This window comes from Lathyrus oleraceus, chromosome 6, assembly GCF_024323335.1.
Source record: "Lathyrus oleraceus cultivar Zhongwan6 chromosome 6, CAAS_Psat_ZW6_1.0, whole genome shotgun sequence".
Taxonomy (NCBI): Eukaryota; Viridiplantae; Streptophyta; class Magnoliopsida; order Fabales; family Fabaceae; genus Lathyrus; species Lathyrus oleraceus.
Genome location: NC_066584.1, coordinates 356,457,046 through 356,474,742, shown reverse-complemented (window position 1 = coordinate 356,474,742; position 17,697 = coordinate 356,457,046). Strand labels below are relative to the sequence as shown.

General features: G+C 35.8%; 1 protein-coding gene across 1 annotated transcript; it reads right to left on the bottom strand.

Moving 5' to 3' along the window:
* Nucleotides 1-768: 768 nt before the first annotated feature.
* On the bottom strand, nt 769-1,974 carry LOC127097808 (uncharacterized). The gene has a single exon (XM_051036291.1). It carries the CDS (start codon nt 1,966-1,968, stop codon nt 1,093-1,095), a length of 876 nt encoding a protein of 291 aa, XP_050892248.1. The 5' UTR covers nt 1,969-1,974; the 3' UTR covers nt 769-1,092.
* Nucleotides 1,975-17,697: the final 15,723 nt, after the last annotated feature.

The window sequence follows — 17,697 nt, the reverse complement described above, 5'->3', positions numbered from 1 at the left end:
ATATTATGTATTATATGTATGTGATAACAAAGATCTATGTAATAACACAAATCTCTAGAACAGATCTATTTATGTGATAACAAATATCTCTATGATATTGTTGGTGTATTTAATGTATGTGATAATAGGATTTAGATTTCAATATTCGGACAAATTCTCAAAACAAATTGTTTGCGTCTTCTGTGTATGTGATAACAAGGGTGAATTTAGATTTTAATATCCAGACAATCCCCTAACAAAAATTGCTTGTGCGTCTCGTGTATGTGATAAAATGAGTGAATTCAAATTTCAATATTTAGACAAACTCTTAGAACAAATTGTTTGTGTTCAGTCCATCTGAATATATTTTTTACTTGTATTTGACGTGATTATGATATGTCAGAAATTTCAATTTTCAAATTCTAAGAGTATTTTCAAATTTTCGTCAAAGTACACAATGAAAAATACCCATAAAATAATTCTTAGATTCTTTTTTCTTTCTTTTTAACAAATGTCAACAAAAGCCATTATTTGGTTTCAAAAGTTAGGTGTCTGACGCGCTGAGATCAATTGAGACAGAATATAAGTAGTTTAATTTGATTCTCTTTTATTTAGCTCTAAAATCTTATTATTTATTCATCTAAATTACTAAATTAGTTTTACTACGAGAGAAACAAACTTTGTTGTTCGCTGGCTTGTTCCCAAGTTTATAATTTGAGTCAAATTTCTCTAGGATGCACTAGTTCCCAACTTTTTAATTCAAGGTGTGATTGAAAAACTCAAACAAAATCCAAAAACACACAATTTATTAATAAAATGATTATATTGATCTAGCACGAACATGAACATTACATGTTACCATACTTGTGTTTAATAGGAATGTGTTGCCCATTTTTGCAAAACATGCTCTGCCCTTATTGAGATCATTAAAATAGGATTCACAATACAGGCATGCATGTTAGTTATTATCAATATATTATATATATGGCTATGATAATAGTATACAAAACTATTAATACATAACCATATAAAAATGGCACAAAATATAGTTACTAATGATTTTATAACCTCTCCTGTCACCACCTCCTTCTCCCATTTCATGAACTAAATGATTTAAATTCTGACGTGATTAACTAACTCGTTCATGATGCCCAAAGAATTGCCACCCAACTGAAATAGAGTTTCAGAATCCTGAGAAAATGGGATCTTGACACCAGGAGACTCCACAAAAGCATCGTCACATGCAGATTTGTATGCGATCACAGCATTGAACTTGTAATAAGCATCCACAACATTTTGTTGTTGAAGTAAATCCACTGCCTCCTTGATTGCATCCAACATATCACCATATTGTGAATGACATATGCCAAGGGCTTCCATGGCCTTTTTATCGGTGCTAGGGTCTTGAAGCAGCTTTTGAATGGTACCAGCTACGGTTTTGGCTTGGACGAGTGTGGCATCAACCTCGATCTCAAGTGCCTTGAGGGGATCAAAAGGACCATTCATTTCTTTCAAAATGGTTTCAACACAAAGAGCTACGTTCTCACCGTCGATACATAGATTCATGATCTCGGGATAGGCTCGATAGGCAGCTCTGTCTGCTATGTTTCCTAGCAAGGTGGCACCAGACTGTGATGCATGTTCTAGAATAACGTTACTGTCACCAGAGACAATAACGCCGCTTGAAGGGGCTGCAGCTGGGACACTTATGGAAGGGAAATCAATATGGCGGCTTGAAGAGGCTACAGCCGGGACACTTGTGGAAATGTAATCAATGATGCGACTTTTGTGACCTGCAGTTGGGAAACTTGTGGAAATGAAATCGATAATGCGAGTTGAAGGGACGGCATTGGTAGATAGAAGAAGAGAAGAGAGGGATAGGATGACAAGAAGGCTTTTATTGAATCTGAAATCCATTGTCTCTTCTCTTAAAAGAAAATATTTTAAGAGCAGAGACAATGGGAGACAGGGTAACTCAGGTTGTAGCATCGATAACTATGTGTCCGGTGGGGTTTTATTGTGCACAAGGAAACATATTTTCCACTCAAAATTTGGCAACTTTTCAGTTGTTGATTATTGGCTCTCATTAGATTCAGCATAAAAATAGCAACATGAAGGGGTGGTATTCTTGTGATAGTAATTGTCACCCTCACACATACACATAACCTTACAAGATGACTTGGTAAACTAATGATCCTAAATAACCTTCATTTTTCTAACGTTTTTAGATACAAATTTATGATTGAAGTTTATAATTGAATAATCATAACTCTTTTTTATAACTAACATTCCACCTGCAATTGATAACTTAGACTATGATGGTCTATTTTAGTATGTTTCAATTTTAAAAAAATGCTTTAATAAACTTTAAGGTGTATGTTGCTAAAATATACTTTCATAAAAATAAATGGGTGTATTTTAGTAAATCCTACGGAGATTTGTTATAATACTCCCACTTGTTTTTATAAAGGTGTGTTTTAGCAAGGTTTTACTAAAAAATGGTTAAATGTATCATAAAGTGCATGTTGCTAAAATAGACCTTCATAAAAATAAATGGGTTTATCTATTGGTTGAGTACTCGTCAATGTTAAGGACGTTTTCCAAATTCGTCGGATACAAGTTGGAAGTTAGAACATAGTCAGGTAAAAGAAACTCTTAACTTGGTCATATTCGATTGTTATTGTGCGATTTATTGTCTGTTGAAATGTGCAGTTATAGATGAGTTACTTTAGGACAAGCAACAATTCAAGTTTGGGGTTGTGATGACAGTCCGTCATTGTATATATTTAGTCGAAGAATCAAAGAAAAACAAGTGAAAGTCGAGCAAATATGAGAAGGAATGACCAAAGAATGAGGAAAAAATAGTTAAGTGTACAAATTATGGACTTAGGGAAAATTTGAGTGAAAATGAACAAAAAAGAGTGAAGTTTCGGAAAAAATCACATCCACCATCACGCAACATCGCACACACGATAAGGTATTAAAAGCTGCCTCGCGCGATGCAGAGCATCACGCGCACGATTGTCACTTTTCTGGACTTTTTTCTGACGCGTTCTGGTCCATTCTAACACCTTTAAGATGAGAAATTCTGCACTTTCATAAGGGTTACGAAATTTGGCACTGGGAGCACGATTTTACAGCATCAAAGGGTGATTTTGAGAGCATTGGAGGTCAATTCTTCAAGGGAACTCATATGTTATTCTTCTTTATTCATTTGGTATTGTAATTTTGACTATGAGTAGCTAAGTTTATCTAGGTTAGGTTGTGTGATGATAAACCTTATTCAATCTTGTTGGCATTATATGTTGGTTTGAATTTGTATAAATCCTTTGAATTATAATCTTATTCATTTGTTTCTTACTCTTAATGCTTTTTATTTAAGATACTCTATTAATATGATATTAGACACATAGGGACTACTGACCCTTAGTCTATGTGTTGGACCTAGGGAAACTGTTCTACTTATGCTGGTTGAATAGGGATAGGAGACCCCGAGTAGTGGCCTATAGAATTAACGTTTTGTACATCGTCTAACCCTACTTACGTTAACAGCCTGGGGATAGAAAGCTTCGAGTAGTGGTTAATGAGTTATTTCGTGAGGGATCGGCTATAACGATTTTATTAGTTCGTCGTGAGATTATAAGGATTAAACCATTCATACAAGGCATCATACATTAACAAGAGAGGATAACGGGATTCTAATACACAACCTAATTGTCTTAATACTTCTGTTTTAAACTCGTAATTTGTTTTCCGTTATAAAACCTGAAAACCCCCTTCATTTACTATTTTTCCTTTATATTACGCAATTATTGGCTTGTTTGAACACAATCCCTATGGATTCGATCTTTTATTACTGCAAAGCTATCGATACACTTGCCAAAAAGTCATCAATTTTTTGGCGTCATTGTCGGGATTGTTGATTACAACAAGACAACACTTTGTGCAACATATTTTATCTTTCTTAGTCATCATTACTTTTTGTTTATTTACTTGTTTATCATAGTGTTACTGAGGTACTTTTTATTTGTGTATGCACAGTTCAGAATCATCATTACTATCATTTGATTCAGAAATTGAAAGAACTGCACGTGCTTTAAGAAAAACAACTAGAGAAGCGAGTCTGACTGAAGGGGACCAACCAGAAATAGACCCACTAATACTTTCTTCGGATTCTGAATAGGAATATAGCATGGGAGTACCAACATCACTCACTATGCGAGATTACTGTAAACGGAAGGATGAATGACATGTTTCTAGAGGGTTTGTATCGACATACCCTACTAACTTTGATATTTTTTTTTTGCTTTTAGGTCTAAGAGACAACTCCTTCGACATGATCCTAATACACAACCTAACTGTATTAATACTTCTATTTTAAACTCATAATTTGTTTTCAGTTCTAAAATCTGAAACCCCCTCCCCCACTTTCTGTTTTTCCTTCATATTGCATATTTGTTGGCTTGTTCGAACACAGTCCATGTGGATTCGATCTTTAATTACTGTGACACTATCGGTAGACTTGCCAAGAAGTCATCGGGGACTTAGAAAAACCTCTTTTTTTCTTTGTTATAATGGAGGAGTTTATAGGCCTTGAGGCACTGTGATCTATCTATTTATAACTAATCGATCGAATATTTCGTCGCATTTTGTTATGTCGAAAGTGTAAGTTTTAGCGAAGAATTTTTCATTCTTGTTAGGTTCGACAAGATTTTTCTCGTGCGATGGCTTCAGCTATTTGCATACATAGGGAGGTATTAGCTTAAGTTCAGCCACATTTACCTCGCTTTCTTCGACATATTCGCCACCTATGTCTAACAAGTAATCATTTGCCTCTACATAAGCGACTTTCTATTTCTTATGATATTTATTCGTCCTGGCTTTTTCAGCTTTTAAGCGTTCGACCTGGAAAATCCTATCTGCCAATTGTTCCATGTCCCTAAGGTATTGAGTATCTAACTTCTTCCTAATGGAATAATCCAAGCCCCCTGTAACCATTTCAATTAGTTCATGTTCAGGGACTTGTGTAAAGCATCTTAATTTAAGAAGTCTAAACATGTTTAGATAATCAATTGATTAAGGGACTTTTCGCCTAACACTAGCTAATTTGTTCAGACTTATTTTTGATTGACCCATGTAAAATTGTTCATGGAATAACCTCTCCAACTGACTCCATATTTGGACATAGTATGGAGGAAATGTGATAAACCTAGTGAAGGTGTTCTTTGTAATAGAATTTGGGAAGTACTTCATTTTAAAATTCTCGTTGTTCTCTATGTCATCGGCTTCGGTTTGATACCTGACGACATGTTCAAATGTTGACTCACTAGTTTCTCTATCGAACTTGGTGAATTTGGGGACTTTCCAACCTATGGGTAACTACGTTTATCTAACATATTCTGACAAAGGGGAAATGAAGTTAGGCCTGTGGAGTCCCACATTAAGACTATTTTGAGCCATATTTTTTATATTGTTATGCCCAGCAAAACTGCTTTGCTGAACATTTCGATGAACCTGATCAGCGTTTTGGTTCCTCTGAACCATCATGGGTCTAGGATTGGCATGGCCCAAGTATTCTACTTCTTCCATATTTGGGACTGGTTCAGTTCGAAACCCTTGATTATGGCCTACATTTTCCTGAACCATCCCATTTTCAGGCATCTCTACCTACCCCACATTTGATATCTGGGGAGTTGGTCGAGGCAGAATCTGGGGTGTGGAAATCAGCTATTCACCCCATTTGGTTTGCCAATAAGTCATAAGTTTGATTTGTGTTTGTAATTAACAGGTTAAAAATAGTTCCCATATGTTAGGTGATAGTGTTAACTAATTCCATATTACTCTCGTCCATTTGTTGTCTCATAGCCATCATGGAAGTGGTGTTCAACGATGGAGTTGTTTAGGGGATATAACATATCCCCCTCAAGTCAAACCATTTTATTGATGGTCGACGCCGAGGCGTTTTAGGGTTATACGATGACATAGTTGCCATTGCATTATCTCTAAAGGTAGAAATGTTAGTATGCAGGTCAACCATCATCGATGTTGGAATTCCATAAGGGTAATCCCTGTTTTTCATTGGCATAGAGAAACCGAATAAAGGCCTTGCGACCGTAGGGTTGAACAAGGCATTTCCTGACTATGGCGGGGGTTACTCCTTGTGATGGTACTAGTGCAACCGGCGTCGATGACACCACCAAAGCAGTTTTCCTAACAGGCGTTGACACAACTGTGTCTTCAACCATCAATGGTTTTTCTACTATGTTATAAAGGATTGTTTTGTGCACTAGTGTTATTGTAACAATCCGTATAATATACATCTAGAATAATATCATACAAGTGTTATTAATTGGTACTGACACAACATAAGTGCCTAATGGCATCATTATATACATATGTCCAACTAAAAACATCAATGGGACATGTCATACAATAGTGCCTAAAAATAAAAATCTAAGAATTATGTACAATATCTTCATTGTACACAACTCCATAGCGGAAAATCACAATAATTGCATCCCTTGAAACATCAGTAGACAACTTCTCTTGAATTCAACCTGCAAGGAATACCTGAAAGATAACAAAAATAATGGGATGAGATACCATAAAAATATATATAACATATAATTAATATATATTATAATATTCGATAGTAATATAAAATATATTAATTGATATTTTGTCTTTTAGTACCAATTGACAAATTATTAATGTTACCGAAATTCCCTCTCTTGTACTTATTAATATTGACCTGTCTCTTTTATTAATAATTAATCTCTTCAGAGTTCACTAGTTACCCTATTGGTCCCAACTGACAACATTTAGAGCATATAAGAGCTCTAATTGTTCTAACTCATAAAAGATAGATTACATAGGAACTCAATTGGTCTCAACTGACAACTAATTAAGCATTTAAGAGGATATGGGATATTACACCCGTCTTCGATTAAGATGAACATATCAATGATAGACTTGTTGGGGAAACGAAAGAAACGAATCCATTGGAGAAAATCAAAGAAGTAAATTACCTTTTACCAGTTACTGGGTAAATTAACATAGGTAAAGTACTCAATCATCAAGAAGGATACTACCGATTACTGGTGTAAGACCCCAATTTTGACCCTAAGATCCCTCATGATATCTCATCATATGCATTAGCATTGGGATCATACCTTGGCATCCTCTTTATCCCTCATTCATTGGGTTTGCATTGGGAGGGATCATCAAGCACCATTTGATTGTAGCATACTTTGTATTTTATCATCTTTACTAACTAAAATACCAAAAATATGTCGTTGCATTTGTCTAACTCTTTTATAGGTAAGGCACATGATCACCTTTGATCCATCAAGCTTATATCTAGGGTTTAACACCCTCATGGCTAAGAGCTAAATCAAGAATTGGTCCATAATGGCTTTAGACCTCATATATGAGTCCCCATAAGCTTCACATGATATTTTGATCAAGAATTTATCAAGAGTTTGGAATTGGTTTGCAATGGAAACCCTACTTCATTTGGGTATCTTGTATAACTTCTTCACCAAGCTTCTTCAACATTTGATAAAATATTTACTTCAAAATTCATGATCTTATGCATATATGATCTCCCATGAGTCTCAAAAGTCAATAGAATTGCAAACTAGCAAGTTGGTCCATGGTGGTTGACCAGAGGAATTCATCTGATCAAAATTGGGGTTCCCTAGACTCTATCTCCTTCAATCTTTGTCATATGAAAATGATTCTAAGATCAAAGTTACTCTGAATGATATTCCAAGCAACTTTCATGTTGAGGTCTAGAGCTATTTTTTCTTGTAAAGTCATTTTTTATGGTGAAAGATTATAGGTCATTTTGTCTAAACCTAATTTGGAGGTCAACTTCCCAAGGACATAATTTGCTCAATTTTTATGAGATGAAAGATTTCAAAGTTGCACAATTAAATTCAAGGTGTCTACTTCAACTTTGGTTTTTGGAGGAAGAGCTAATTCAACTTTTATGAGCATGTGATATGAGGATACATTATAGGTCGTTTTGGACCAATACCATTGAACAAGTGATTTTCCTCAACTTCAAAAATGCATAAATCATTCATATTAAATCCAAATGAGGTCAAATTTGTGACCATTTTTAAGGACATTGAAAGAGCTACAACTTTGATGAATACACTTTTTTCATTTGAAGCTCACATGAAAAGTTAGCCAAGGTGGAATAAGTGAATATATGACTTGACACTTACAATTTTTTTTGATATGTTAAAATTTTCAAACTTCCACCTCAATATTCACCATGATACAAGCTTCAAATGGAAAATTGTTCAACATAAGAGTTGTTCCTATTGATCTAACATTTCCAAAAAGTCTAACTTCATCCATTTTGGACAAGATTTGAATGGTTTGCACATGGCATCATCATTTGGCAAAATCAAAACTTCAAACAGTTGTGTACAATTGCCTTGCATTCCAAGTTGATTTCAGACTCATTCACACTTGATTATGGACCTAAGGGAGTGACTTCATGGGCCTGTACATGCCCATGCAAGCATGCATCATCCATTGCCAAATTTGGAAATTCAATTTGAAGGTGCAAATAACATGTGATTCAGCTATAAATAGAAGCCTCTAGGTTCAGAATTGAGGATCCCTTCGCGCCAGCTTTGCTCCAAGACCCCAAACCCTTCCATTTGAAAGGATAATCCTGAGAATTTTCTTTAAAAATTGAGTTTGAATCTCACTGTTTTGAGATTCAAAACTCCAGGGATTCAAAGCCTTTGGTTGATTCTAATTTACTTCTGCAAGCTTCCTGAGTGAGATCAAGCACGAATCAAAGCAAGAGCAAGCGAATTCTGACCTGCATTGGAGGTGCTTTCCAGAAATTTTCATCTCTTCGATTCTCACTCAATTCTCCATAATTCTCTTGGATCCTTGGTTGTCTGAAGTCCTACCAATGTAGGCAACAAGATTGAGTTGCTTTGAGGTCAAATTGAAGCAACTCATATCATGCACCTCAAATTTCAACTCCATGTATCTCTCAATATACTTGGAGTTAGGATAAATTAAGGTCATATTCGTGCTCAGTGCCATTTTTACTTTAAAATCGTATCCTTCTTTTTTATTTTAGTGATGGTTATGATTAGACCAGTCCGGCGAGGCTCGCCTGAGAAGGTGACCGGAGGTTTGCTCCGGTGGTGAGTTGGCAAGGTCTAGAGCCACATGATCTATTCAAATTGTTTTAATCTCACGCGTTGGTTTGAATTACCATTGTTGTGGCGTGCTGACTCAAGTCCGCCATGGAACGCGCGCTTGTGGCCACTTGATCTGCCACCTCAATTAATGAGGGAGATCAAGTGGTCCACGTTTTTTCTGATTATTTGTGTTATTTTCATTAATTCATATTAATTTTAATATTGATCCAAAAAATATGAGAGTTTCACACAAAAAATTTAAATAAATTCCTATTTCATTTTTTGAATTAAAATTATGTTTTGGATCATTATTAATATTTTTCATGATTTAATTGATTTTGTGAATATTTTTTAATTGTTTAAAAATAGTTTTAAGTTTCCAAAAATTATGAATTTTTTTCTCCAAGGTCCTTTGATCTTGTTTGACCTATGATAAATCACATTGCCATTACTTTGGTGTTTTGATGAGGTTTTAGGAAATTGACCAACCATTATTTAATTTAATGCATATTTTGGTTATTTTTAATTGTTTAAATGCCAAATAAATTGTGTAGAGCCATTTTAATTGACTTGTTGAGTTTGACTTGTGTTGTTGGGCCTTGGTCAAGGTTGATTTGACTTTATTAGGTTAAGATCACTGAATTTAGGGGATTGATGAAATGTACATTTTATCTCCCAAAATGAATGAATGATCTTAATTTGGTAAAAGTCCTCCTTTGACCAAATTGTGTTGATTCCATTCTCCCTCCCTCTTCATCTCATTCCCATTCTTCATTCATTCATGTCATGGACCTATGATATCTTTATATCCTAAGGCTAGTTGATTGCAAAATCAACATGAGTATGGATGAGATTAGGTCCACCACTTTGCATATTCTTTTTGTGTGTGGTATGTTTCATGAGCATAGTCCATTATACTATGTCTCTATCATGCATTAACACCAAAATTCTATTGCTCGGCCTCAAATAGTTGTGACTTCTACATAAGTCTAATTATGATTGCTTAACATAGTGCTAAATTTGTGACACAAATAGGCATAACATTCTAGTAAGTGAGATTGTAAGTCTCCCCTCTTTCATGGTATTGTGTGGAAACTTAGCTTTTTTCCCTTCCTTTGGAAGATGTCTTGGCTCAAGGATCCATGCTTGTGATAAGTGGGTTGAGTGTTCTCCAAAGAATGACTTAAACAATACTAACTTTTAATCAACTAACAACTAACATTTAATTTCAAGTCATTTACTTTTATGCACTTTAAATTTTAAGCTTTTATTCATTTGCCATTATTCATACCATTAAATTTGTTTACTTTAATGCCATTTTCACTTTGCCTACTTGGGCCATATTTTGTGATATTGTGTTTGTATATACCTGTTTGTTTGTATGGTCTTTTGACCTTAATGTACATAATAAGAACAAAAACCCTAAAAAAACATTTTGTGTGGACTGTTGGTTTGATCTGGGACTATTGGATTTAGAATCTAGGCAAAACTCCCTATGCAAAGGACTTGGCCAATGCCAACTTTCATGAAAACAAGTGCTTGTGAAGTGAATATTCATCTGATACAATATTGAAGATCCATTTGAGTTCATCTGCAACATGATCATATTTGAAGTTGTTACTTTGAACCTGTGTCTAATGTCATCTTTGAAGTCATCTAGTACATGGGAATTTTCGAAGAAGATCATGGAGTTACTAATATTGGATGTGGCTATCTTTATTTGATGCCTTGCTCTTCATCTTGCTATTTGTGTATTGATATTGCTTGATTCTAAAGTCCAAAGGGAAATTTGGGTTTCTATATGACATTCTTGTCTATTAGATTGCAGCCCATTGGTCAGATCTTTTCAACTCTCAACTTTTAAATTTGTGCTTAGGATTAGTCTCTTCATCTCTTCCCCACTTCTGTAATTTCAAAATCTCTCCCTCCTTTTAAAATCTTCTTTGCTTGTGTTTTCTAAACTTAGACCATATTGCAAATTAGAAACTTTGGTCTTATGCCATTGCATTTTCAAACTATTTTTCTTAAAACAAACTTGTAAATAAACTTAACTATACTTGACTTAAAATTTCAAAAACCAAAAAGAACTAACACTCATTCAAACCATTTTTTGCCTTTTGTGCCTTTGTTAAACTTAAAATTTTGTTAAAAGCCACGCACTCACTTTGAAATCAATACCACGAACTACGAGGTTTTCATCCCTCATTTTATGTTAGTACGTAGGCACAAGTCCGAAGGTCTTGTCAAACAAAAATATAATTAAAGAATTCTTTTCTCATCTCCCCATTCTATTTAGTGCAAACATCATTTGTACAAAAAGACAAATGCACACAAAAAGGGCTCCCTAGGAGTACCTAAGACACTTTGGGTGCTAACACCTTCCCTTTGTGTAACCAACCCCTTTACCTGTAATCTCTGGCATTTTATTAGTTTTGATTTGAAAACTTCTTATCTTTGGGTTTTGTTCGTACTTTTACCTTTTCCCTTTGAAACAATAAAAGCGCGGTGGCGACTCTGGTTTTATTGACGTCTACCTTATCCATAGCTTAATGGTCATGAATTTACCGCTACAACTAGGTAATAAACTCTTGGGGACCAAAAGATCTATCTAGGTAAGAACTAGAAAGAAACGGTCAAACAGGACTCAACCCAATGAAGATATAACTCAAGGGGAGTGGTTCCATCCAGATGATAAACTGGGGAGGAAACAAAAATAACAATCATCCACGAGATAATAACTTAGTGGAGAAGGAGAAAATGATAAATTCTTTCAACTTAAGGGGATGGCACTCTACAATTGAAAGAGGACAGACACACCAAATCTGCATTGTGAAATAATATCACCAAAGTAGTGGATCAGAAAAAAATAAGGTCAATGTGATAATAATGCACAATGAAAATTCTGATGTTATGTTTTATGCATATATATATATGCATGAGTAAGTATATTATTATGCTGACAAACGAGCACGAAGGATACAGTTAACGATCTGAATCATCATAACTAGATACTCGGCTAATCTCAACAAGATGGGAACACCAATTGGAGAACCTACTAGGGACGAAAATAAATCATCGAGGATATAAATCCTAAACCAGAATAAATTCAATTCTCGGGGATGGCACATAGCCATAGCTCAAGGGGGACTAATGATACATCAATTCAAATTAAAGCTCAACTCTGGCTGGGGAAAGTCATGGAGAACATGCATCCAACCCAAAATGATGAGGATGAAAGGAGATCTACTGAGGATCCTTACCAGAGCAACAAGTTATCACTGCGGGGAATTTTAAGTCAACACCATGTCAAATGGGAGACAACCCTGCATGGGACATCATCAATACTTCTCAGAACCAAATATCGTCGGACGATCTGATGGGAATTCCGTCCACAAACATCTATGTGGGGCTTCACTAGGGATACAACAATCTTCCAAGAAAAATCAAAGGCCACACGAGGATACAAAGATCAACAACAACTTCCTTAAAAGGAAAACAATAGTCATCAGACTCTTCTTGGAGATTGAGAAATAAACCAATTCCAAGGTACAAAATATATTAACCGGATCTACAGACTCGCATAGGGGAAAACTATCACGGCTATGCAACGCACAAACAAAGGCGCTAGGGATCTAAAAACCAAATAAAGATTTCATAGAGATCCAGGGTTCATGCAAAGATGCAAGTGAAGATCATAAGTCCTTAGCTGGGGATAGATGATGAATTGGAAAGAGAACCACACATCAACTCTACTGGAGATAAAAAGTTTATTGTTTGGGGATCAACCCACCAACTCTATTGGGGATGATAAATTGCTTGGGGGGAAACTTTAATAATCACGCTGATGATGAACGACAAACTACTGTGGGGATAGAGTTCTCCATACAAACTGCTTGGGGAAGACAACAATGCTTCACACATCAAGACTTAACGTTCTTTAGATTGTTGTTGACATTCTTTTTTGAAATCGATTGTTCTTAAAGTAAATGCCTTATTATTTAAGAAAAATTATTGTTCATTGATTTATTTATTTCAAAAATTATCATCATAAATATTCAATTTTAAAACAGAAACAAATAAGAATAAGAATTGGATAAAAGCTCAACTTTATTTAATAGAATGGTAGTCCGCAAATGGCGGGACTCTGTGGATCTTTACAAAGTTTGAAAAATAGTAATTTACATGGAAAAGGGCTACATTGAAACAATTACCACTACTCTCCCTATCAACTTTGAAATCCACTATGTATTTGTCTTGGTTGAGAATGATGAATCAGAACCAAATGACTGTTCAAAACTGCTTCAATGATCAGGACCAACAAGGCCCAATTACTTTCCGTAATCCCTAATTTTTGCCTAGATTTCCCCAAAGTGGGATACTCAATCTATCGGGATAATTTTTTCTATTTTATGTCTCTAACTTTTTCCTGAATCTCCCTTTCGGATTTTCAATCCACCGAGACGCTCATTTTTGCCTAAACTGCCCTTTCGATTTTTCAACTCAGCGAGTTGTTCTTTTCTTTTTTCGGTGAAGTATTTCTTAACTGCATTGGCATTCACAGGACGAGTGAACTCTTCACCATCCATAGTTGTAAGAATCAATGCACTACCTGAAAAGGCTCTCTTATCAACATATAGGCCTTCATAATTAGGATTTGATTTTCCCCTAGAATCAGATCTGAAAGATAAGATCTTCTTGAACACGAGGTCACCTTCTCGAAACACACGAGGCTTGAACTTCTTATCAAAAGCTTTCTTCATTCTTTGTTGATATAACTGACCATGATACATGGCGGTTAATCTCTTCTCTTCAATCAAATTGAGCTAATCAAACCCGGTCTGATACCATTCAACTTCATTCAACTTGGCTTCCATCAATACACACAATGATGGTATCTCAACCTTTACGGGGAGCACAACTTCCATGCCATAAACAAGAGAGAATGGGGTTGCCCCTATTGAAGTGCGGACGAATGTATGGTACCCATGCAAAGCAAATGGGAGCACCATGTTCCAATCTTTGTATGTCATAACCATTTTCTGAATGATCTTCTTTATATTCTAGTTTGCAGCTTCAACGGCCTCATTCATCTTAGGTATGAAGGGAGAAGAATTATTATGTGCAATCTTGAAGTCTTTGCAAAGAGCTTCCACCATATTGTTATTCAAGTTCGATCAATTATCAGTAATGATCTTACTTGGCACACCATAATGGCATATAATTTGATTCTTGATAAACCTTATAATAATTTTCTTGGTCACGTTTGCATACGATGCCGCTTCAACCCACTTTGTGAAGTAATCAATAGCCACCAAAATAAAATAATGTATGTTCGATGCTTTGGGCTCAATCATGCCAATCATATCAAATCCCCACATGGATAAAGGCCATGGGGAGGAAATGACGTTTAATAGTGTCAGAGGAACATGAATTTTATCTGCATATATTTGACACTTATGGCATTTCTTCACAAACTTGCAACAGACAGATTTCATTGCCAGTCAATAGTAACCTGCTCTCAACATTTTCTTAGTCATAAAATGTCCATTGGAATGGGTACCAAAGGAACCTTCACGGACTTCTGTCATCAATAGGTTTGCTTCGTGTCTATCCATGCATCTCAGCAAAACCATGTCGAAATTTCTCTTATAAAGCACATCACCATTCTGGTAAAAGTTGCCAGCTAATCTTCTCAAAGTCTTCTTATCTTTCAAAGATGCCCCAGATGGGTAAATCTGACTTTGGAAGAAACATTTGATATCAAAATACCTTGGCTTTTAATCTTTGACTTCTTCAACAGCAAACACATGAGCTGGCCTATTGAGAAGCATCACAGTCAAATTGGGAACTTCATTCCAATACTTCACCATGATCATGGAAGCCAAAGTTGCAAGAGCATCAACCATCCGATTTTCATCTCGAGGAATACGATGAAACTCAACCTTTGTAAAAAAGTTGATATCCTCTTCACATAATCTCTATACGGTATCGAACTGGGTTGATTCGTCTCCCATTCACCTTTAATCTGATTCATAACCAAAGTCGGATCTCCATAGACGTCAAGATATTTAATTCTGAGATCAATGGCATCTTCAATCCCCATAATGCAAGCTTCATACTCAGCCATATTGTTTGTACACTTAAAGGTCAACCTAGTTGTAAACGGAAAATGAGTGCCTTGAGGAGTAATAATCACTGCCCCAATATTGTTACCATACGAATTAACAGCTCCATCAAATATCATGCCCCAATGGGAACCAGGCTCTGGCCCTTCTTCAAGAAATGGTTCATGACAATCTTTCATCTTCAAGTACAAAATCTCTTCGTCAGGAAAATCATAATGTACTAACTGATAATCTTCAATTGGTTGGTGAGCCAAATGGTCAACCAACGGGCGGTCCTCACAGTTAACACAGGCTTCTAAAAAAAGGAACTTAATTTGATCCATTTTGGATATCAACCCAGTAGTATGATTCAACATATACTGGCGCAGACGCTTAGCAGCCCAAGTCAATGCACAACATGTCTTCTCAAGCATAGAATACCGAGTCTCATAGTCGGTGAACTTCTTACTGAGGTAGTAAATTGCATATTCTTTCTTCCCAAATTCATCTTACTGACCAAGAACACAACCCATAATTTCTTCAAGCATAGTCAAATACATGATCAAAGGTCTTTCTTCAACAAGCGGAGACAGAATCGGAGGCACAAGAAGATACTCTTTGATACTGTCAAAAGCTTTTTGGCAATTCTCGATCCAATCACAAGACTGATCTTTCTGAAGAAGCTTGAAAATAGGCGCACATGTGGTAGTCATATACGATATAAATCTTGAGATATATTTTAATTGGTCGAGAAAACCTTTGACTTTATTCTCAATTGTGGGCGCAGGCATCTCTTATATTGCTTTGACCTTAGCAGGATCAACATCAATACCCTTCTCACTGACAATAAAGCCTAACAACTTACCAGAGCAAACACCATAAGTACATTTATTAGGATTCAAGTGGAGTTTATACTTCCTCAAATGCAAGAATAACTTCAACAAATGCTCAACATGCTCTTCTTCAGTCCTCAATTTAGCAATCATATCATTAATATAGACTTCAATTTCTTTATGCATCATATCATGGAAAAGAGTGGTCATAGCTCTCTGGTACGTTGTGCCAACATTCTTTAAATCGAAAGGCATCACTCTATAACAGAATGTTCCCCAGGGTGTAATGAATATGGTCTTATCCATATCTTCGGATGCCATCTTAATATGATTATAACTGGAAAATCCGTCCATAAACGAAAAGACTTTGAATTTAGTTGTATTCTCTACCAACATATCAATGTGTGGTAGAGGAAAATCATCTTTCGGACTGGCTTCATTCAAATATCTATAATCAACACACATACGGACTTTTCCATCCTTCTTAGGAACAATCACAATATTGGCCACCCATTGCGGATACTCTGAGGTAACAAGGAAAGCAACATCAATTTGCTTCTACACTTCCTCCTTAATCTTTACTTCCATATCAGGATGAGTTCTTCTCAACTTTTTCTTGATCGACGGGCATTCTAGCTTCAAGGGCAATCTATGCTCCACAAACTCAGAATCCAAACCAGGCATATCTTAATAGGACCAAGCCGACACATCAGAATATTCTCAAAGAAGATCAACCAACCCCTTCTTAGCTTCTGGACACAGTTGAGACCCAATCTTGACTTCCTTCACATCATCATCAGAACCCAAGTTGACTAATTCAACCTGCTCTTCAAGATGAATAGTCTTTTCCTCGTGCTCAAGCAAACGGGATAACTCATCAGACATTTCTTCATCATCATTCTCTTCCTCAGCTTCGAACACAGGGAAATCAAAGTTTGGAGAGGGAGTAGGATCATTACATTCAATGGGTTTGAGAATCAACCTACATAATGATTTGATATTTTGATTTTAGAGAAGTGGAGTGCAAACAAATATTATGCAAATGGAAAGATTTTTATTTTTTTATTTTTTTTGTGATTACCATTTTCAGAAAAAGCAAAAAGTAAAAAACAAACATCATAGATGTGGATGAACAAAATTGTATTTTTATTGATGATAATATTGAAAATGCCCAACAATGTTTCACTTCTCCTTTAGGCATTTTTCTTAAACAATAAAACAAATTAATTTGAACGATGCAAAACAACATGAACGTTTACAGTAACCCAATTGTTGCAAGTCTGGCCATGTGTCACAAAGTTGGCACAAGCTTCGTCTTCATCATTGTCTTCAATAATTGCGGCTGAGTATTGTTCATCCCCATGAATGAACCCTCCACTACGGAAAACTCCTTTCATAGCTTTCACATTTCCGTTGAACGGCCCTTGCTGAAATCCCAGACCGAATATGTTCTTGTTCTCAATAACTTCTACAATGCGACCTCATTTGTCAGTGCCACCAACCTGAATAACCTCTTTGGCATCCTTCAGAGAAGACATGGGTTCCCTAGTCTTCTGCAATTCATCAACAATAGATAAAGTTTGGAACAAAGTTCCAACTTCT

Excerpts from the sequence above, each read along its gene's own strand:
- LOC127097808 (XM_051036291.1), bottom strand. The coding sequence starts at position 1,968 with ATGCTACAACCTGAGTTACCCTGTCTCCCATTGTCTCTGCTCTTAAAA.